The sequence below is a fragment of the Lepisma saccharinum genome, chromosome 20 (assembly GCF_977018435.1).
Source record: "Lepisma saccharinum chromosome 20, izLepSacc3.1, whole genome shotgun sequence".
Classification (NCBI taxonomy): domain Eukaryota; kingdom Metazoa; phylum Arthropoda; class Insecta; order Zygentoma; family Lepismatidae; genus Lepisma; species Lepisma saccharinum.
The window spans coordinates 9,167,609-9,190,960 of NC_139248.1; the positions used below are offsets into that span (position 1 = coordinate 9,167,609).

Below are 23,352 nucleotides of genomic sequence, written 5' to 3' on the forward strand. Positions count from 1 at the left end.
TATACTTTTTACTTTCATGTTACTTTTGGGCCATATCATTTCGTACGCATGTCGCTACCCGTGATTTTCAGGTATGCAGCTAGCCGCTTCCCGGCTACAGGTAAAGAGGTGGTTATTTGAAAGTACATATGTCTTTGTTTTTATTCGATATGGCTTATCACTATGCACTGTCGGTCACCGGTTCCTACACACGAACTTAACCTGGACCGTAACGCTATTTCGCTTGTCCGAGGGAGATTTTGCCGCCTCTATCTAGGTAGTGGTAGCATTTGTTTTCCCGGGCAAGGGAGGGCGTTTCACAGGTTTGTATACCCGACGTGCATAACATTTTGCTTCATTCTGTTCCTCCTTCCGACAAATGACTGTTTTCCGTATTTTCCCGTACACAACATTGAAAATGGATTCGTCCGTCCACAAAACCCTGTTTCACTGCCGAAATGTCCATCCCCGGTACATTCGTGCCCACCGTAGTCGATTGCCTTTGTTCAACATGGAAAGGAAGGGTTTACGTTTCGCCTTGTACACTCGGTAACCGCATCGCTGTAGGTAACGGCAAATTGTTCTGGTTGACACTTCAATGTGAAAGCGTTCTCGAGTCCCCAGTCGTAATTCGGCCACAGAAACATGATGGTTGGTCTGGATATAGCGCCTAAATATCCGTAGGTCACGCACGCTCAGCAGGCGTTTTCGACCGGGGGCCTTACCTGGCTCTGTAGTACCCGTATTTTGGTGGTGTTTGATGATGCAGTGGACGGTTGACTTGGGTAAGTTCAGTTGGCGCCCTTTTCCCGTTCACTGAGTCCATCCCGTTGCAACTCCACCACTCTTCTCCTCACGGTGTTGTCAATAGGTTTGCCCCTGGCCATGGTGATGATGCACTGCGGTTCCTCGGTGCACAACACGCGCTTATATAGGGCGGACTCCCTTATCGTGTCCATGACGTCATGCTTCCGTCAAATGCGCCACTATCTGGAATTTCCCGTATGGGTCTGGTGCCTGCTCGAAGTTCAATGTCACGCGTATTGTTCCCCGTTTTCGTTCTTTACGTGACCTTGGGTGCAACATGCTGGGATCACGATTCTTGCGTGCTCACACGCCTCCTCTTACACACATGCGTCACTTCTGCGGGTCACCCATTCCACCGCCTATGCCTCTGTGCATTTAATCACGTATTCCTTTCTGGTCGAACTTCATTGTCACCAAGGTTGTATATATATATATATATATATATATATATATATATATATATATATATATATTATATATAGTTATTTAATATATGAATATACACAGTGACTCATAAGAGATAAGAGGAGGCCGAGATGCCTCAATTATTTTATTACTTATAATTCCATTAAACGGTGCTTAATGCAAGAAAACTTATATATATTATGTCTTACGATAATTACCGCAAATTTCCATCTCTGCCTGGTACTCAATCTTCGCATGCAGTTAGGCATGTTGGTATTGATTGATTTGCACAGGGAGGCTAATCGGGACTGGACCTACAATTTAAAGTGGGATCCGAACCACTGTGCCCTGGTATCGAACCCGGGACCCCTTGATTACAATGCGACAACGTTAGCACTACGCCATCGGTGAGGCCCTTACACGATGGTATTGAGGCATTCCTTTAATGATTACTGACATAACTGAAAACGCGCTACTTTTAAAAGGGGATGAAGTACACGTGCAAACGTATTGAGAAAATCCATGTTTCTGCAACTTTCTGATCGATGTGTTACAAAGATAGTTGCCCGTGTTCTCATTTACCATTTCATCATTTTATATCGTAGAATAATTTTAACAAAAACGTCGCATACTAAGGAAGAATTACATGAATGAAAGAGTTAGAAAGAAATAATATATTTTGTTTATTTTACTTCACTTTTCTGCCATTTTGGCTAATAGCGAGGGCAGTCTATGACATTTAGGCAATAGGCTATGGAATATTTTATTTTGTAGGCGCTATACTTTTAAAATTTTAAAATATAAAACATTTCTGCTTCTAAAAGGTGTAAAAAATGGCGGAAGATGGCGAAAAAACCAGATTCTTTCACCTTTTACTGATATTTGCAAATCTCAGACTGCTATTCAGAGATTGAGATTAAAAAATGAAACTCTCAGTAATTTTAGAGCATTTGATAGGCTAAAGTGTTCCAACGAAGACTTTCAAATGTAGTACATGGTTGGAGAGGGCCGAGGTATCAAATATGGGTCTAAAATATCGATCATGCCACATAAAACTAAACAATTACTACTCCCAACGTAAAAATAATCACCTGCTAACATAAGAATAAATGGTGTTACCTCTCTCTGAGGTCTAAAACTAAGTCATCAGTCCTGAACATGACGTTTAAAACAAACAGTAAACTTTTAATAAAAATGTCCAAGGAATAAAAGATCCTCCCTTCCCACTGAGGAGGTGGTTCATACACTCTAAAGTTTGCAGCGTTAAAACCGGAAAGCGCAGATGGTATATCGAGACGATACTTGTCTGTCTCTAGTTTCATCTTTTTCTGCCCTTTCACACAGAAAATATAAATTAGTAAAAAAAAAACCGTAAGGAGAGAAGTAAAACTTACAGGTGACTAAGTGCAGTGATCTTCCGACGCGAATTTGCAGTCTGTGTACTTTCTGCAAATGATTTACACGTACAGTGGGATCCCGTGAGTATTACCGTCAGGCCCGTAGCTAGAATTGATCTCTAGGGGGGGCTCACGGTTTATCAGGGGGGGCTCAGTTTATCAGGGGGAGGGGCTTTATAAAATGAGTGACTTTTAAAAAAAAACGTTTCACATTAAATAAAGGTAAGCTATTTTGTGTGTGTTAAGGGGTCATTAAGTTAATATAAAACATTAAATAGAAATATAATACAAATAGTACCCTCTTTTTCAATATCTTCTAAAACACTCTCATCTCTCGAAGTGTTAATTGAATGTTACTGACCTCATTCCTTACTAAACACTTCTTACACTTTTGATTACACAAATATTTGTATCCCATATGAAAAATGCACAATATTCAATAATAGAGACTACAGTACATACCTCTGCCTTAAAAAAGTTGGAGTCGGCGATTCTTCATGTTGTTGAACCTGTGAAGCAGTCTCGACATATCTATGTTCGATGCTCGTTTCTTCTCAAATGCCAGAAAAACAAGATTTGCCAGGCGCTTGCTGCACATTGACAGTCTCTGAGAGCTATTGATGCGGGTTAACACAGAGAAAGTGGATTCACACAACGCTGTACTGCATGCAAAAGTTCTTATGCCAGCAAGTAGAGCATAAGTGTCTTCGTAGGCCATTCTAGTTTTGTACAGTTCTTCAAAAGTATCATGGGAATCTAGTTTCTTGAGATATGCATTGGCAACAGTTAGTTCCTCTTTCGACGGAATGGTGATTCCAAAGGATGATAAATATTCAATATTGCTAAATTGAAGGAACTCAGCCGATGATATAGCCTCCAATAAGTCGTTGTTATTGGTAAAGCGTCTATTTATTTCTGTTAGCACAAGATCTAAACATTCGTAGAATATTTGTGTGAGAGATGTGTGCTTTTCCTCTCCTAGGACGTCAGTGATAACGAAGTCTTGCAACTGTGTATTTCGTTTTCTCTTTCTTGTGGTGTGCTCAACAATCTCGTCCTGAATTCCAACCTCTTCTAGAGTGCGCGTCAAATCTCCTGCATATGACCTTGAACGACTGAACAGCACCAGCGAATCACGGACGTGCAGCGTTGCCTAGTTCAGAAGCTGTTTCACCTCGCTACTAAATCGTGTACCTGGCGCTCGGATATAAATAGATTATTTCAAGTGTCAGTAGTTCAACAGATGGAAAGATAATAAATTTGCGAGTATGTACGAAAAACAAGCGTGATTGTAGCTTATACCGTTCCCTCTGTAGAAGCAATGTTAATATAAACGTATTTGCATTGTATCCTTTTTGCTCTCCCTTCGTTCCTGTTGCATTCTGAAACTTTCCGATTAGCTAAGGGAACAGGGCACGTTCGTTCCCAGTGATGGCAGAAGAAGTTGACGAAGAGGATACCGTCATTGTTCGTTTTTTTTTCATGTGTTTAGTGGGTGTGTGCAGCATGTCGTTGAGTAAACCAAGTGGTAGTGATGGCGAGAGAAGAGGGAAAAATACAGTGTTGTACGAAGCCAGGCACGACAGGTGATTTTTCAGGTGTACATTTTTTTAAAAGAAAAAGTGTTTGAGTGACGAACAAAGAAGTAAAATTGACTTTAAGAAGTGCCAGGATCTAACAGCTCAAGCGTGTGGTGTGAATCAAGCTACCGTTTCTCGGATATGTTCGGGGGCAAAACAATGTGGATCGGGGCCTGCTCCAATGTTTCAATAACCTAGACTAGAAAGCACATTAATATACCGAAAAGAACGACAAATTTAGATGACTTTGAAAAAAGACGTAGTTCGTAGAACAGTCTTTGAAATTTACGATCGTGGCGAATTTTCTACTACCAAAAAGATAACGTACTCTTTACGGGACAAAATATCTTACAAAGGCTCTACAACTTCCATCTTGAGAATATTGAAAGAATTATGCAGTCCCTAATCAGGTATGTTCTTTTCTCCCATTATGTTTATTATATGTTATATTATCTAATGTTCCGTGCTCTCCGTGACAAGGCGTTTCGCTCGACCACGCTGTCTCTTTCCGTGTGAGATTTCGACATGGCACCGCTGCAGTGCGCTGCTATTGGCTATCGCCATATGCAGGAGATTTGACGCGCACTATAGCAGTGCATTACTTTCTTGCAGAATGGCTTCGTACACATCTTCCTGACGCATGCTCCTTAATGTTTCTGTGGCAGCTTCAATCATCTTTCTACCAGCATCCAAATGAACATTACGTGCTTGAAGCATTTTATCAACTGGACTTAATATTTCAAGGATCTTTTTCATGAACACTAAGCAAAACCGAAACTGAGGTTTGCTAATGACTACAAGCAAACCAACACTTGCTGCTACGTCATCCCCATTAAAATTTCCATTTTTCACCAACTGCAAAACATGAATTATATCTCTGTAGTTTTCAAATATTGTTCTCGTCATTTCTAAATGTCCTGACCAACGTTGTTCTAAATGTCGCGAAAGACTTCTCCCCTCGTATAAGATGGCAACTTTTCCCTTTTTTAGAAAATTGTGCAACATGGAACTCTGTTCGAAAAAGTGTTTGATTGGAGAAATTTCATCCACACATTTAACAATTACCAGATGTAACCGATGGTTAAAACAATGAACGTAAGGAATTAGACGCCCAAGCCGTTGCTGGATTAAAGCTTGCACACCCCTTTTCTTCCCACTCATAACTGAAGCTCTGTCAAAACACTGGCTGAGCAATTTCGCACTATCGAAACCATATTTCTGGAAAATATTTAGTGTTAGATCTGCAATAGACTCTGCATCAAAAGTTGACAGTGTTTCTATGCACAGAATTGATTCCACGACTATCCCATTCTTTACATAGCGAATTCCTATGGCTAAGTTTTCTCTGTTGTTTTTATCTCATGTACCATCTTCAAGCCAAGTATACAAAGGAACATCTGCACTATTAATGTCACTAACAATGTTTTCACGTACGATGTCAGCCATTATTTCAATAATGTCATTTTGAATTTCAGGGGACAAGCAAGATGCGTTTTTAGGCACCTGCTTAAAACAGACTGCCAGTTTCTCATCTTTTCGAAGTGTGAACTCGAAAAGATTTCGAAACAGGCTTTGTTCTTCATGTTCTTCTAAGTGGTACGTTCCCCTAAGAGGCAATTCGTTTATTGCAAGGAACTGAATAACTTCAACAATGCTCTTGATATAATAATGATTCTTTACAAGAACATTCTGATTCACTAGTGTAGAGATAGATTTTCCCATCAACGAACGGTTTTGCTTTTCTGGCCACCTTGACATTGCTTCTACGTGTGTAAGTGTCGCATCATGTTTCACTAGCCCTGCTTTGGTTTTACCGAAAGGCCGATATTGTCTACAAGCATAGCAAAATTCTGCATCTAGAAATTGTGAATACTCTAACCATTTGGACCTTTTAAACCAGTCACTTTGAAAACATCGTCCATCAGTATTTCTGGGGTAATGTTTGAGTTTTAGCTGTTTAATTTCCTCACCTGGTTTGGAAATGTCCTTCACTTCTGTAGGCAAGAAATCCTCTTCTTGATGGGAGGCAGCCTAAGAGGGGAAAGAGTAGTTACGGTGGTCGCCGTGGTCAAAGATTCAGATGTTTTTTTTACGAATTATAAATTTATCCATGGTGCTGAGGAATCGTTAAAATATCACAACACTACACACCAAGGACGAAACATGGATATATTATTCGCCACTAAAACCACTCACTATCACACGAATCAGTTTTACGAAGATACGAAACTCAATATCACCCGCGCAAACGCGAAAACCTTCTTTACACGAATGAAGAACTCAACAAAGTGTCTTTGTCAATGTTTTCCCCCAACAAGGCATGTGCAAGCCCTTATATTCCACCCCCGACCGGGCAATAAAACTCCCCTTCGCAAAACTTGGGAGCCGATGACCTTTGATGCAGATGGAAAGGACCTGCTACAAGGGAAAGCCGAAAGAGGGGGAGCGAAGGTGCATAGATCCCCTGTGGAAGAAGTTTGGAGAACCTTCTAAATACTTCCCGTTACTTAAACTTCGGTTTATAAACAAGATGAACAAATGTGATAGCTGCTCTTCATGTTCTGTGAATTTATCCTTCTATCAAGTTATGAGCAAATAATATCCACTCTCTACATTTCACTTGAAACGGCAAACAAATTATGCAACAGTTTTACCTAATACCAGGGGGCTGACGACAATGCCAGGGGGGGCTGAGCCCCCCTGGCCCCTGCCTGACTACGGGCCTGATTACCGTGAAAATTGTCCAACACCACGTTCATGCACTTTATTTGACCCAATAAGAGCTTCAAGAATTAAAAGAAAACTCAAAACAAGCTGTTGACAACTTCTGCACCAGCATACATAAAAATCCATCGCTTAAAAACACATAGGATGTAAGAGAAAAATTAATGAAAATAGCCATGGACAATTTGCACGGTAATACTTTGGATCCCACTGTACATGTGCACAGTTATATCGCTTGGTGCGGAAAGAAATCCAAACTCGTCACTACAATTTCCGGAGTAAATGCTGAAACACGCCTTCTGCAGTTGTTCTACTCTGAACAATAACTGTGTCGTCTGACCAAGTCTAAATTTGGTAAGGGAAGCGGAGATTAGTGTAGACTTGAATTTCCAAGAACTTGCAAGGTGGACGTTTTCTATGGTCGATGGCCTTTTTGACAGCAAGCTCGTGGTGGGAAAGTGCACCGGAAGATTTAAAGCTAGCTGTCCTCTGTCCCTCTACTCCGATGCGATGAATTGTTATCTGCGAGCTTCAAAGCAAAACTGGAAACAGAAGCAGCGAATTCCTATGGGGATACTTGTTTTGAAGACACCTGACTGCGATGTCACGTGCTTCCTGCTGTTAACGGAAACTTGAGTGCACGTTCACAAATCTAGTGCAAAAATATTTTTTCCAAATATTCTTCAAAACCAAGATAAATTGAAATAGATGTAGGGTTGTAGCAGAGCGTATAGAAGAGAAAGTGTGTGCACTTCGGTTTCTTCCCGTAAGCCAAGTGAATAGAGCGGTGCCCCACCGAAACACTGGCAGCACCTTCGCTTGCGGCGAGCGTCTTCTGCTTGCAGTGCGGCCGCGCTTTATGTAGAGAGTTGTGTTTTGTTGTATCAGAATAACATTGTGTACTTTTATTAAAGACAACGTTATTACGTTATTCACTTTAGTGTCGTTAGATTTGTGATTGATCCGTTGTGACTAGTTTTTGTTGTGTTCAACGCATTATTAATGGGCCCGTTCCGAAAGTCGCACGAGTTTAACGCGTTAAACGAGTTATGGCAACTGGCCGTTCCATAAGTGCTTCCGTGCGTTTCGTGAGTTTCATTATGCTGTCCCAAAAGTCGCATTCCGTGCGTTTCGTGCAAGAACGAGATTCACCAAACGCACGGGCCAGGATGCTGGTTTGTTCCGTGAAAATCGTCTGCTCCTTGCAGACAAAGCGCGTGCTGATGGATTCAAACTGCACTAGTTCGGAAAATGTATTATAATTTTAACAGATAGCGATATGAAGCAACATGCACAAGATAAGTATGCCTTGACCGTTCTTAGAATATGATTAAAATGAGTAACAGTGGCCATAATAGAGTTTATTTTTGCCATAAGGACATTCCTTCCGCTGACGCCATGCGGAAACTTTCTCTAAACAAAACGCTGCGCCTGCGCTTTCGCCTAGAGTGTCCCACAAGTCCGTAAAATAACTGGTTTCACCAGATTCACGAGCCCAGTTATTTTCGTTGAATGCGTTCGTTTCGTTAAGACTTTCGGAACGCACCCATTGTGTTTGAGACAGCAGCGAGCGAAAACTACAAGATGCCTACGTGTTTCGTACCCGGCTGTAGATCTAGATATGACCGCTGTTCTTCAGGTAGTAGACATTTTTTTTAGGCCACTAAAGACGAAATGGGAGTGTGCCATCCCTAGAACAGATAAAAAACTAGCCTAAGTCATAATTGCTATGTGTGTGATATTCATTTTATCTCTGACCGTTTAGTGAAAGTGCATTCGTTCATAGTGGATGGCGATACAGCAGAAATTCCACGACAAAGGTGGAAATTAAAACCAGAAGCTGTTCCTCATATATTTCCTAATCTGCTCAAATACCTCTCTAAGACAGTTAAGAAGCGAAAATCTCCCATGAAAAGGCAATCCTTGCGGACAGATGATAATAAAGTAAGTACTCGTCGCAATGTATCATTAAGCTCATCAGTAGAGGATGATTTGCTTCACACTGCGGATGCTAGCTATACAATAGCATTGCTAAAGAAAAACTTAAGAATCAGAAACGCAATTAATTAGAACGCAGAATAAACTAAAGGTCGCACAGGCTAAAATAAATTTGCTTGAAAAAGGCGTTAAAGACAACGGTCACACAGTCGAAACAGTTCGCGTCTCTTAGCAAAAATCAAAAAATTGTAATTGATACAATCTTAAAGAAATGCCAACTGAAAAGTAAGACAGGAATGACACACAGTTCTGAGTTTATACTGGAGTCTCTTCTTTTAAAAATTAAGTCCCCAAGGGGTATAGACACTGTTTGCATCACGATTTGCTACCTTTGCCTTCTGAAGATCACTTAGAAAAATTGGTGAAGGGTCTTATATGTCCTTATGCAATCAATTTACGTACCAGCAAAACTTGCTTTACTTTCTGGCGGAAACTGTGAATACAGGACTGAATCTCCTCTGACGTCTTTTGTTAATCAAATGCGAACTCTGGCAAGAGCAACCGAAAATAAAAATCTTTCGGTGAAGAAGCAAGCTGAAAATGAAATAAGGGGAAAATTTGCATTGTTGAAGATGAAATTCAAATACCGAACTGAGAAAACAACATACCGAACTTAAATGAACAAAGTGTTGGTAAATAATACTTGGCGTATCATTTGGCAGGATACATAGTGCGGTATATTTCCAAAGTGACGGATTGTAAACTGTGTACAACTTTTCTGCACGGGGAACCAACTAATGTACCTGCCCCACTTACGCTAATCCAAGCCTATGGTTCGGACGACGGCTGTAATACCTTACCTATGTATCGAAAAGTGTTTATGATGTTCTGCTACGAGTGGAAGAAGTTGTTGCAAAGAGAATTATCATGTGCTAATAGTTTATGGGGTGATATATTTTTTGAGTGTTTGGACAATTTAAATATAATTGCTGTAAAAACTACGCAATTAGGATGCTGTGAAGATCATGTGCTGCGTACGCTTTCTAAACTCGTATTTCACTATCTGAAATGTCTATTTTTCTTCCGCACCAAAGATATAAGAAAGGAATTAAGTGCCTCGAAGACAGCAAAATCATCTCGGAAATTCTCCAAACTATCCAGCTGCTGAGCTCTTCTCCAAACGTAAGTAACATGCATTTTTGTTTCTTATGTAGTTAGTTATGTAAGCAACGCGCCGTCTCAAACGTCACCACTGCCATCTAGACGGTGGACCACGGCAACTCGGGGAGTGCGCACACTATTTCTTCTATACGCTCTGGTTGTAGTCTCATTTTTAGGGAGTGACTGGGGGTGGGGAGTGTGGTGGGAAGGGGGGCAAAAATACAATCTTGCCCGTCCTCTGTGGTTTCTTCACATCAGGTAATAACGAAAGCATTTGTGGGTAGAGGCGGAACAACCAAGGAAGGAACGTTCGTTTCTTGGCCATTTAGATTTAATAAAAGTTTAATATTTGTTTGAAACGTCATTTTCAGGGCTATTGGCTTAGTTTTAGACCTCAGAGAGAGGTAACACCATTTATTCTTATGTTCAGTTGTGTTTTTTTACTCGTGCATATAGCACCGTTCCATGAAGACAGATTTACGAAATGTGGGGGTAAGGCCCACACATTCTCGATCTCGTACATTTTTTATGTGATTTGATCAGCACCACGCTCCAGCCGTCTTTAGCCCCAATGTTGCTCACAGGTAACAATTCGTTTGAGGCTGGGTGGGCCCCGGAGCCGATTTATGCTGGAAAAAATTCCGACCTCCTTAGATCATCCACCGCAGGAATTGATCCCGGCTCTCCACGTGACAGTCAGACGCCCTACCGACGAGACCTCCGCGTCCTCTCGCATTCATCAGGATTTTTTTTGCACCTTGAACTTCTAAGCTAGAAGGCTCAAGCTTCATCTGCCCCCCTCCCTGTTCGGAGTCCTTGCATGCATGCAATGTAGTTGTAGATGGAAAAGAATATATTTAAAATTAAACTGTTCTCTGCCCCCCTCCCTTCTCATCGGGGTACGCTGGGTTTATTGTTTCACACCGACCGCACCTCATACAAAACCTGGTAGATACAAAGGAAAACTGGAAACTGAAGCTGCGAATTCCAAGGGGAATAATTCCACCTTACGCTTGATTTGCGGAGACGTGGCTGTGATTCTTATCTGCACGTAGATTTTTCTGTCACATACTTCTTGTTAGTAGCTAAAACTTGAGTCCGCGTTCATTTAACACGTGCATTTTCCCCCCCATTTTTTCAAAACGAAACATAAGTTGGAAAAAGATAGTCTCATTTTTTGCAAGCGGCCGGAGGGGTGGGGGCAAAAATACTATCTTGCCCCCCTCGATGATAAGTGAGGGGTGCAAGTCGCCCCCTGCCCCCCGGTTCCGACGTCCCTATGATAAATCTATCTAATAAGATGATAATCATAGCTATATATACTAGACGCAGGGTGTTAAAAAAATCTACAAACGTTTGCTGCTGGGATGGTTCTGAGAATGATGTGAAAAACAAGATTGGCCTATTTAAAATTGAAACAAGAACGTGACTTAGCATTTCAGACTATCGGTCTCGTTGGAGAGATTAAACAGTTTACCTAGCGAGCGGATATATATAGGCCTACCTCATTATTTATACAAATTTTCACATAACATCATAGAATGTGCATGGATGTCCGCACAATTTTTTCAAGGGAGGGGCAAGCAAGGTATTTTTTTTCCCATAGGGAACCTGGGGCTACATATGGTTCACCCTTCCAGCCGTAACTCGAGAAAGGCCAAATTATTATTTTAATGGTGGGCCTTTCTTGTGTTTCTCAAATTCAGAGGTGGGATGTAATGCACCTCCTACTTATATTGTTTGATCACCACCTCTTCGCCAAAGAATTCCCTGTCATAGACCATTCCATCTCCCTGATGTCCTCAACTTCTTCTCAACAAAACTGCCCGACCCTGTGGCCGAGCGGTTAGCACATCGCGCTGCGACGCCAAGGGTCCCGGGTTTGAATCCCGGTCGGGCTTGGTTGTTTGTGAATGTCCATTCATCAATTTCATCCTTTCATCACTCATCCTCATCTTCGCAAATTAGCCAAGAGGCACAAAACGCGAAGTAAAATAAACTAAATCAATCAATCAACAAAACTGATAAATTGATATTGTTGGCGGTCCAAGCACACATGTCTGCATGTGTGGATGTTGCAAAGAAAAAAAAAGATGAAGGGGACGGGTTCAGGCCCTCAATCTGAAATTAAACACTTCAAATAATAATAATAAACAAATAACTATTATGATTATAAACTAATAAACTTATTTTTATTGCCTACTTATTATTATTATATCTTTGCAGAAAGACTTCTACTTGATACACTAGATGAGTGAATATTAACAGTGCTTGCGAATGAGTGCCAAAACTGGAGAGGCAAGTTTGCTTTCTCTACATAGACAAGACTTAGCCCTGAGAGGTGGGGGCAACTGCCCATCCTAATCGCCGTCAATGACTGTTAGTACACTGAAATAGAATCATTCTGTTTCTAAATCTCATACATCTCAATCAACCAAAATATTTCACAGTTGGAGGGAATTTTAGTTGTGAAGTTTCCATTCAGTGAACTCCCAAATAAAAATCTCATTTTTGGAAATTTGAAAACTTGTGAAACCCTTATTTCTTATATTAAGTAGTAGAATATGAAATTTATATTAACTTCTGTCGATTCTTGCATTTTTACAGTTCTGTTAACAATTATTTTCTGAATTCAAACAAATGTTCTTGGGTTACCAGCCAGGGGAATCCTGGGAATGAGAGCATTGCATGCACATGGAAGGGATGCTAAAGCCAATCTAACATGGCTGGTTACCCGAGAGCACCAGTTTGAATTACATCGCCAGGTAAGCTATAATTCAGATTCTCTATCGTTATAACTGTACTCAGTATACTGCACACTAACACACTGTAAATTGAAGTAAGTCTTGAAGCTCTTCTGGTGATGAAAAGATTGATTAGTAAACATTATTTTTTTGGAACAAAGGTCCTTGCAGGGTAAGCAATGAGTCAATTTGTTCTGAATGTAGATTGCTTGACTGCAGCTGATTCCAATTCCACTGATTCTAATTACCTATACCTACGAAGTGAAGTTTTCATTATAATGATAACACCGAAAAGTTGAAGAAATCAAAATAGTGTTTTAAAATTTATTTGGGTAGGTTGAGGAGGAAAGTTTTCGGTGTTTCGGAATCGCAAATTATGCCATTGTTCAGAATAATGGCGAATTTTGCACTTTAACGCAAAATATGCAATACAGACTGGACATAGCACTTTTTCTGTTCAAAAAGAACTACCTGGAGCACTATTAAATCTGTCATTTGTAGTCTAGCTGGTGATAGTTCGAATCAAAAGAGATTGCCACGCTTCATTTATTGCAGTTTGGCCCAGACATTACTGACAGTGTTTAACATCATCCTGAAATAGAACTTACTCCGGGGATCTTCCCAGAAGGGAAATTTTGCAGGGAAAAGCACCTGTTGTGTTTTGGGAGGGGTGTATGTGTGTGTGTACAAAAGGTATTTTGAGGTTGCAGAGGGAATTTTTGCCATCGTTAGGAAAACGTGTATGATTCTGTTCAAAGATTTGGGTGATATTATTCAATTAACATTTGATATTTAGTTGCTGATGAAGTGAAATAGTTTTCCAAATGTAAGAAATTTTGTCATTTCTCACGAAGTTAAGCCATATTTTTATTGTCAAAATTTTCCACAACTAAAACAATGTGAAAATCTTAAGCATAGAAGGAACAGTAAAAATAACACTGATTTCAAATTAATAACACCGAATTTTGCCCTAAACCATGAAAAATAACACCTAATTGCAGTAAAAAATAACATGGAAATTTAGGGGCAAATAAAACAAAAACTTCATGTCTCTACCTCAGGGTTTCTTACTGCATTTTCCCTGAGATTTCCAAAATCAGTACATTTTTTCCACAGTACTCAATACCCAGTACATTACTATTCTAAATATATTTTACAATGGCCTATGGTGCATCTGTTATATCCAGTGGCGTATCGTGGCCTCAAATTTGGCCAGGGCTTATTTTTTAAAGAATTTAAAATATAATGACAATTCACATGAATTACAAAAAATAGGTATTTTCCTTCTTCTAGACTACAAAAAAGGACTTATTTTTTTTAAAAAAAGTATTTAAAAGGTAATAACAATTCATATGAATTACAAAAAAACAGGTATTTATCTTCCTCTAAACTACAAAATTGGACTTATTTTTTAAAATATAATGACCATTCACATGAATTACAAAAGAAACAGGTATTGCTGTGAAACGTACCTTTCTATGAACGTTGGTTCTCATTTAAACAAGAACTGTGCTCTTTTGTTCTTCTGCTCAGCAAATTTTGTAATTATTTTTTAATTGAAGCCCTCTATGTTTGCAATGTATTCTTTCTCTATTGTAAGCACTGCCAAGGCATTGAGTCTGTCTTGTCCCATTGCATTTCTTAAGTAGGTTTTAATATGCTTCAATGTGCTGAAACATCGTTCACATTTAGCTGTTGCCACTGGAGTTGTTAAAACTGTGTTCGTCATTTTTACCGTTCTCTTTCGTTATATCCTCGTAGAGCAAGTATGTCGACCACAGAATTTTAAGCAATCGATAATTCTGTTTAATATATGCCTATTTTTTCCGGACTAATTCATTGTGCCTTGTAATTGAGAGTCTATATCCTTCATCGATTTGTGTTCGAACATCAACCTTTCCAAACAAAATCAATTTTAACGAGTTTCCAATGTGCGAAGAACTAGTTTCTTGTGACTAAATTCTTTCAGAAAGATGTTTGAGATCACTTATACCATGAACTGTCCATGAAGCATCACCACCAAACAAAAGGCAATTAAAACAAGAGAGAGTTTTCTTGATCTCGCTAGCTGTCAACGACGGTTTTCTGTTGTACCAGTCTGGATTGAAAGAGCGTGATTGTGATTTGTGTTTTTGTATTAATGTAACACTCGGATGGTCAGGACCTAATTGTTTAACAACAAGTTTTTCTTGGTCACTCAATGTCTGAAATGGTATTGCCAACAAGAAATCCACTTTGTTCATAGCGAATAAAAGCCACCACAATGCTACACTACAACACTCGGAATCGAATGAACGTGACGCGACGGAACTAGCTCCGAATCAACACCCAAACCCATTACACTCCCCCCTTCGCTCTCTCTGCTAGCACGTGACCTTCACTGTAGCGTGTAGCATAGGCCACGCCTTCCTCTGCGACGAGCCCCGAGACCGACAACTGACATCAATGCCGCTAGGAGCGCTGTCGTATCCATTGCAGCAGACGATGAACTTATGTGGGTAAAAATTGCCTTTTAAAAGATTGTGTGATAGTTATGTATTATGGTGATTGAAATTTACGTCAGTACGTCCATTTTTCTTTAGGGACTAAGCCCCAGAAGCCCCAAGGGATGAGATGCCACTGGTTTTATCAGTAATATTACCGTTTTGATATATTTATAAACACACTGTAATTTAGTGCAATATTCTGCCATCTTGTTATTTATTTTATGAATAAGAACATATAATTAATGTCATGGTTTTGCGAAGTAAATGTCTAAATAGGTAGTTCCTGTTCAAAGGCAAAAGCCACCACAATCACCCGGTTATATATATATATACATACATTAATTAAGGAGGTGAATCGAACATTCAAGGAGCACTTGCAATTTTATATCAGATCAGTAGGCCTATTAATAAATTTTGCGCAGTACTTTATCAGTATCAGCCAATACAAGACAAATTAAAGAATAAAATGATATCTTTATGCACTTAATTAAAGAGTAAGGTTTTTTGGGGAATTTTCACACTTCTTTACAACACACAAAATAACAACATAAATTTCAAACACGTCACAAACTTCGGAAGGTGGCTCATCATATGGTGTTTAAAGTCAATGCTAATTGACCTATAGAAGTGATAGAACATTTTGTCTTCAGCTTTCATAATAGAATGGGGCGGTTACGAAAACCATGTGGCTGTTTAGCAGCCTGTAAGATATGGAAGCTTCAAATCTCCAAGTGATTCAAATGTCGTACTGTCCAACATTTCAGTGACACTGGAAAAGTGAAAGACGGACCCAGCCTCGGACAGCCAGGTACTATAAGGACTGTGCAACTGGAAGAATCATTGTACGGAAGCATCAGCAATGGTCTGTGAACTGACCAGTTCCAAAATGTCCATGTCTCATATGTTGAAAAGTGACGTAGGACTGAAAGCTTACAAACAACATACAGACCACTTTCTAGCCTCAGAAAGCAATAAAAGGAAAGTGCCCAATGGGAAATGATGCTTTATGACAGTTCTGGAGACAATGGTGAAGGATCTAAGCAATATTATTCCATTGCCAGGAGTAGAGTTTTCAGCAGGAATGTGCACCAGCTCGTACGGCTCAAACAACCCAGCATTGGCTTGAGACAAATGTACTCAACTTTATTTCCTCTTCAGATGGATCATCTGGCAGTGCAGGCTTCAGCTCTCTGGACAAGAAATTGTGGTCTGTACTTGAAGACATGACTTGCAAGAAGATATAATGCAGTACTGCCACTTTGAACCACTATCTTGTGAAGGCAGTGGAAGATTTCCCACTCAATTCAGGTGTAGTGCAATTGATGAGTGGCCACAGAGACTAAAGGTCCTATGTGCAGGTCAAAGGCGGTCATTATGTGCTTTGTATACACAATATATCTACCTAGCACATATCCATAGGATATAATATCTTAAAAGTATCTTCTGTTGTTTTTTTTTCGTTCAAAGTTTGACCACCCCCCACTCTCTCAAAATGTATTATTTATATGGTAATACTGGGTGTGTATGTGGAGAATAATTTCGGCAAACAGAAGATTATACAGGGTGTCTACCCAAAATTCTTGACTTTTTCCTTTATTCTTAACATTTTACTTAGGTATAGTTGGAAATTAAGAAAATAGATATTTTTATTCAATAAAAAAATCCTGCCCCAAGGCCGGTTACGATGGAAACTGAAGCTGTATCTTAAAAATAGATTTAGACTTGCTTTAATTATTAATGCATATAAAAAATATTCTTAAGAAATACAGTGAACCAATCTTAACCACAACTCAACACAATTTTGGATTTCCAATTATTCAATTTTATCAAATCAGAGTACAGGTATATTACAATGTAAGTTCACTATACTGTAAAAAAATAGCAAAAGTTCTTCACCTAAAGCATAATTTCTTGACTGGTAGACACCCTGTTATAATATCAATTAATCTGTAATGCAAAATACACACATATCTAAAAATAGTTCTTCCAAATAGTTCATATAAAGCAAGTTAGTGAAGTTGGAATTATTAGTACAAAAACAAGATATGTTTGACCTTCAGATGTGCTTCATCGGGACTCAATGATAATTAGATGATTTTCCCTGAGTTTTTACTTTTCTTCAAATTTCCTTAGAATTCCAGGTTTTTCCAGGTGTGTGGGAACCATGTACCCTATACCTGAACTTCTTGTTACTGTACATATATGAAATACAGGGTTATTCAAAATGTTGACAACTTAAACATTTATTGTAGAAGAATTTTATAATTATTTGTAAACAAAAAGAGGTATCAGATGAAAAATTACATGTCAGATAATTTACTTATAATGACAATTGCTAGTTCTTGATGTGTGGTCCACTGGTAACCACATACGCATCAAGACAACATTCATAGTCACTCTACACTTTCTCCAACCTCTTCTGGTAAGACTTTAGTGATGGCTTTTCTTCTGCGACCTTGTAAGTCTCTTATGGTAGGAGGGAAGAGTGAGAAAATACTAACAGTTTCACAAATCTCAAAGGCAGAAACCCATCAGCCTAAGATAGGGAGATTTTTGCGAGTCGGCACAGTTAAAATAAGTTTTAATAACTTACTTTTCTGTTATGCTGTAGAGTTTATTTAATATTTGAAGTCATAAATATTAATTTAACCACAAAATAATACACCATGTTCTACTGTATAAGAAAACAAATCTTCATGTACAAAATTACTTTATTTCGAAGACTCAGTTAGGCACATTACTGTTTCAAGATAAATAATGTAAACCAAATTATAAAACTTGCAGGTATTTTTCACATTAATTACATTGATACCCAGGTCCTTGCACAATTGCACAATTCTGATCCATTAAAGCAAGATACTGATATATTCATACATGGGTTAAAATCAGGACAAAAACATCAAAAGCTGTGCAGCGTGACTATAAAATCTTTGAAGATCTGTTAACACAGTTACCATACGTCCTCTAATCCCCAGGCATGTCCTAGTATTAGAAAATAAAAAGGATATCCAGGCAAAAATGCCCTAGTTGGTGCTGAACTGGCTACCTGGGTGGAAATCATGGTTGCCAGGCTGGCTGCTTGACTGGTTTTGAGGAATAGCCATGTTCTAATTGCAACTGGCTTTCCTCGTCTGGATTCTGTGAAACAGCCAATCAGAGCAAAGTTTGGCCATGTGAAGATAATCTGCGAGTTTGCCAAAGGAAAGTTTTTGTCTGTGCTTTCAGTGTTGGTTGTTTGTGTTCGTTTCTCGATGGAAGAAGTAGTACTGTGCATTCGTATTCAGTTCATTAATGTTTAGGTTAGATATGGGAAAAGTGTGAATGAATCCTGCAAATCTCATGTAAGAATCTGCATACCCAAGTTCATTAAAAAGGTTGTTCAGTACACATTGATTACCATATTTTATTTCGAGTCAATTTCTAGTCCAAACTTTTCTTTTTTAAATTTTAATAATAGCAGTAATTTTCTTACGTTCTTTAATTCGCTCGTCCATCTTTTTTCTTGTCTGCTCTGCAGGATACCTAATGCGAAAAAAAGTATACCGACAAGTACGGTAACAAATATCGAGTGACGTTAAAACTATCAGATGGGTAGCCAGTCGAGCGTCAACTAGGTCATTTCTACTGGAAATCCAGTTCCGTGTGATTAGGCGTTAAATATGTACAGATTTTCTGTAGAGCCTGAATAAACATTTTAAAATGTTAAGAATAGCATAGCAAGTCACAACATGCTTGCTAGATGCCACATTAGTTCAAGCGCGAATTCAATCATTGTTAAAATCAATACTGAAACACCATCGATAGCGGTAGATATTAGAAATCTGCACAAATCATCTTTCACATTGAATAATCTCAGAATTGAACCTGTATCTACCTTCATTTGAATGCGGTATCATGTAGCATCCTGTTGACTGAGCATGCTTTGTTATTGTGGTTTTGTAGTTACATTAGAGAGTTGTAATAAAAAGTTGAAAGAAAACACAAACAAGTATAATGTAGAACTGTAATATATGTTCAATTCATTTAATTGTTTGATGAACAGCTGAATGAATCCACTGCTGCAAATGGAACTTTATTACAGTGAATTCCCTTCTTCATAAATGTATGTGTGAAGGTTGTATTCTTCAGAGTTGCTACGATTTTTTGATTATCAAATTCCCTGACATTTCCAGGTTTTCCAGTCCAAAATTGAAATTTTTCCAGACATTCAACGAGTAAAATGTAAAATTACAATTGGCATGACATGTATTGGGTGCTACAATCACGTGCATCTAGCTTTCAGGTAACAGAGGTACATTATTTCACCATAACAGATCTCCACAATATAAAAACAACAGAAATAGTTCATAAACCATACACAATTTTCATTTTCTGGCAGATTTATAGTGTCATACAAAATGCTGCTTTTTTGCTTACATTTATAAGTACACAGCATCTGGAGAAATTTTTGTTGCATATAGGAATTCTATAGGAAATACCAACAAGACTAAGGTCTATAAAATAAAAGACGATAACTTCCTATTTACCAACCTGTCTGATAATTATGATCATATTGTCAATGTACTTTAGTTATCAATCAGATATCTGGACTGCAAGTTGTACTTTGATATTCTTTCTAATATCTACTATTATAAAAGTGAAAATTTATTACAGAAATTCGAAGGAACAATAATTTTGCACAAGACTGAGAATCATAAGAAGGAAAGAAACAAGTTTCTAAACTGAACCCAGAAGTGGAAGTGAACTGCTTGTTCATTCTGCAACTTTTTCTCTTGCAGACTCCAAAATGCACGTAAATTCCAGATGATCTGCCAAATTCCCTGACATTTCACCCAGGTTTTCCAGATGCATAGCAACCCTGATTCCAACACAAAGGTCATCCAGGTTCTGTATTTGGCATTTCTACTTATGGCACACTTGGTATATTGCGCTCAGTTATTTGTCCACTAAAATTTGAAATGAACAAATCAACAATTTAAATAAACACATTAAAAAAAAAGTTACAATAAACGTGGTTTTGAAGAAACTGAAAAATTTGTCACAAGAGATTCAACCCAAATACCCACAAGTTTTATAATAAAGTTTCAAGCAAAATAAATGCAAAAAATATGAACTTTGACACCTACACTGTTACTATCCTAGATAAGTTACGTTCCACGTCTGATGAACCTGTTGTTGTACCTGAGAAGTTTGGGATGAAGTGTCATCAATACCTGGTGTTCTTACATTCAGTAAAACTTCTGTCGATTCCAAAGTCCTAGGAACTTGAACCTGAATGTACTGGTGCTCCAACTGCAGAGGCTGCAGTGGTGCAAGATCTGCGGAAGACGACAGGACATTATTTCCAGAGGAAAGAGCAATAGAGTTCGGGATTCGAACTTCCATCGTCGCTCCAGGAGTGATGTGCTGGAGAATTTCCACGTGCTGATGCCCATTGGAAGGATGTCCTGGAAAAATTGAAGACGGAGGAGGTTGAAGCTGATGTAAAGTTAGTTCCGCATGTCCATCGTGCGATGGTGCTGTCATGGACGGACGTGCACTGTCGGAACTTAAAGCAACAGCTGCGACGACTGCATCGGGAGGCATCATGACATTCACAGTCTTTTTGTGACATGCGTCACTTTCAATATGACCTGTAATGTGTACATGATACTCGTCCTTGTTATTGTATTCTTTACCACAGAAATTGCACGCTAGGAACTTATCTGAGTGAATATCCATATGCTCTTGAAGGCTGTTAGATTCGTTGAACGTTTGTCCACAGATCTGGCACGAATAAGAAGCTTGAACAGCATGAACGGTTGCGTGTTTCTTTAGGCTATCCTGGTATCTGAAAGATCTATTGCAGAGATCGCAACTGTAAGGCTTTTCTCTGTTGTGCGCACGTGTGTGGAAATGAAGATGCGTTGATGACGGAAATCCCTTCCCACATATCTCGCAACTAAACTGGCAATCCTTTTCATTCCTTTTGTCATTGATATGAGTCCTTAGGTGCTTGTTGAGGGTACTTTTGCTGGTGCACTTCCGCCTACAAACCGGGCACTCGTAAGGGCGTTCTCCTGTGTGGCAGCGTAAGTGCTGTCTAAGGGCATCGGGACGGGTAAATTGCTTGTTACAAAAGCTGCACGTATGAGGTTTCTCCCCCGTGTGTTGCCTACGGTGGTATATCACTGTACTTCTCCCGGCAAACTTTTTATGGCAGATGTCGCACGAGAACAGCTTTTCTCCAGGATCTGAATGACTCATTCGGATATGAGACAGCAATTTCGACTCTACCGAAAAGGACCGGAGGCACTTGTCGCATTTGAACCGACGTTCTTCGCTGTGCACCTGCATGTGCCTTTGCAGATGGTTCTTTTGCACGAACCCTTTCCCGCACACTTCACACTGGTTCTTCTTCTGTCCGAGATGCGTTCCCTCAACGTGAAACTGCAGTAAGTTTGACGTAGTGAACCTCTTGAAGCAGGTGTCACACTTATAAACCTTCTCGTGCGTTTTCATGTGCGTCCACAGTGCATGACGAGTAAATGACTTCCCGCATATCTCGCAAACGGAGTTCTTGTTGTTTTTTTGGTGTGTCTGCTTGTGATGGTTCAAACCAGTTTTGCCAACAAAATCCTTACCACAAATGTCACATTTATACGGTTTGCTGCCGGTATGTGTTCGTAAATGCTCCTCCAGGTACTCTTTCCTTGAGAATGACTTGGTGCAAATGTCACACACAAACTGCTTATTTCTAAGATGCGTATCCTGATGCTTCCTGAGGGCACTTTTCACCATGAAATTTTTACCGCACTCCTTGCAAGGGTATGGACGAGATCCTGTATGTACCCTTACGTGGGCTTTCAACTGGCTTGGTTTCCTAAATCCTTTTCCGCAGTACTTACATTTCATAATTTTTGCATTAGGATGAATAAGCATATGTTCTCTAAAAGCTCGCCTAGTTTCGAATTTGTCGCCACATGTATAACAGGTACAAAGGGCATCAGAGTCGGACTTTTTTCCAATACTGGTTTCATCCTCATCCAAATCACCAACAAAGTCGTCTCCGGCATCTTCAATCTTGAATGAAAAAAAATAATCACAATTACATTTCAAAGCTATTTCTTGGACAAGATGAATAAAAGTTAACAAAGTACAGTAAGTAATTGTGTCAGTGCACATACTGTGTGAAATGTCAAAATAATGAAGAAGAAAAAAGTTGTGTTGAATATTCACTCATATGGTGGATCGAGTAGATGAGTTTTTCAAAGGATGTAATGATGATGATAATAAATTTGGAAAAAATTGGTTTATGATTGTAAGTTTATAATAGTTATTATTTCATGCTGGCAATCTGAACCATGATATTAATAATTATTATACAATTCAAGTTTTATCAATGGCCTGACCTTCCCTACAAAAATTTCTGGTGATGCCCATGCATACAGTAGGAAACAGGTACACAAATGGTAAAAAGTCATACAGAGTTAAGTTTACTACAAAACACTTCAAGAATTCTAAATCATATTTCCCTCGAGACAGCAGTCCTTTACTCATAGTTTTCCAAAAACTGACTAAATCATTTTTCTTGTATGTACATATTGCTTCCATTGTACAATTATTCCTCCTGTAGTTCACTGTTCTTACAACCACATAAGAATTTTTGATGTAATGTTTCGAAAGAACACACATTACAAATAATGTAATATACACCATTTGTATGAGAGATTGTATGGTTATGCATGCAACTATTTGTTTCTACGGGTTTTCACTTTGTTATGTAACATCCTTAAGTTAATCTTGCTTAAGAGAATGAATGATGATTAGATGATTGAAGAATGAAAGTATTTGTATTCGTGTTATTTTACATCAATTTTCTGCCAGTTTTGGCTATTTGCGAGGATGAAGATGATTAGATAAAATTGATGAAGGGATAACAAATAACACCCATGCCTGGGCTTCGATTCAAACCTAGGACCCCTGGCATCCTAACACACTGACACGGAGGTCGAATATGTATGTAAAAATGAACTATCACATTTTCTTTACAAAAAAAAAAAGAAATAATAAAAATAATAACTGATACCTTCCAAGATTTCTTCCTATCTGTAATGGGTCTTATATATGTTATTGTGGACTGCAAGAAGCA

The 23,352-nt window shown here is 38.9% G+C and overlaps 1 protein-coding gene across 1 annotated transcript in view; it reads right to left on the reverse strand.

Moving 5' to 3' along the window:
• Nucleotides 1-17,928: 17,928 nt before the first annotated feature.
• Nucleotides 17,929-23,352, reverse strand: part of LOC146003705 (uncharacterized) — a 37,643-nt gene continuing 32,219 nt past the window's right edge. Inside the window, exon 4 of the mRNA XM_083142087.1 lies at nt 17,929-22,283. Within this exon, the coding sequence (XP_082998213.1) occupies nt 20,355-22,283 (1,929 nt within the window). The 3' untranslated portion in view covers nt 17,929-20,354. The remainder of the gene's footprint in view (nt 22,284-23,352) is intronic.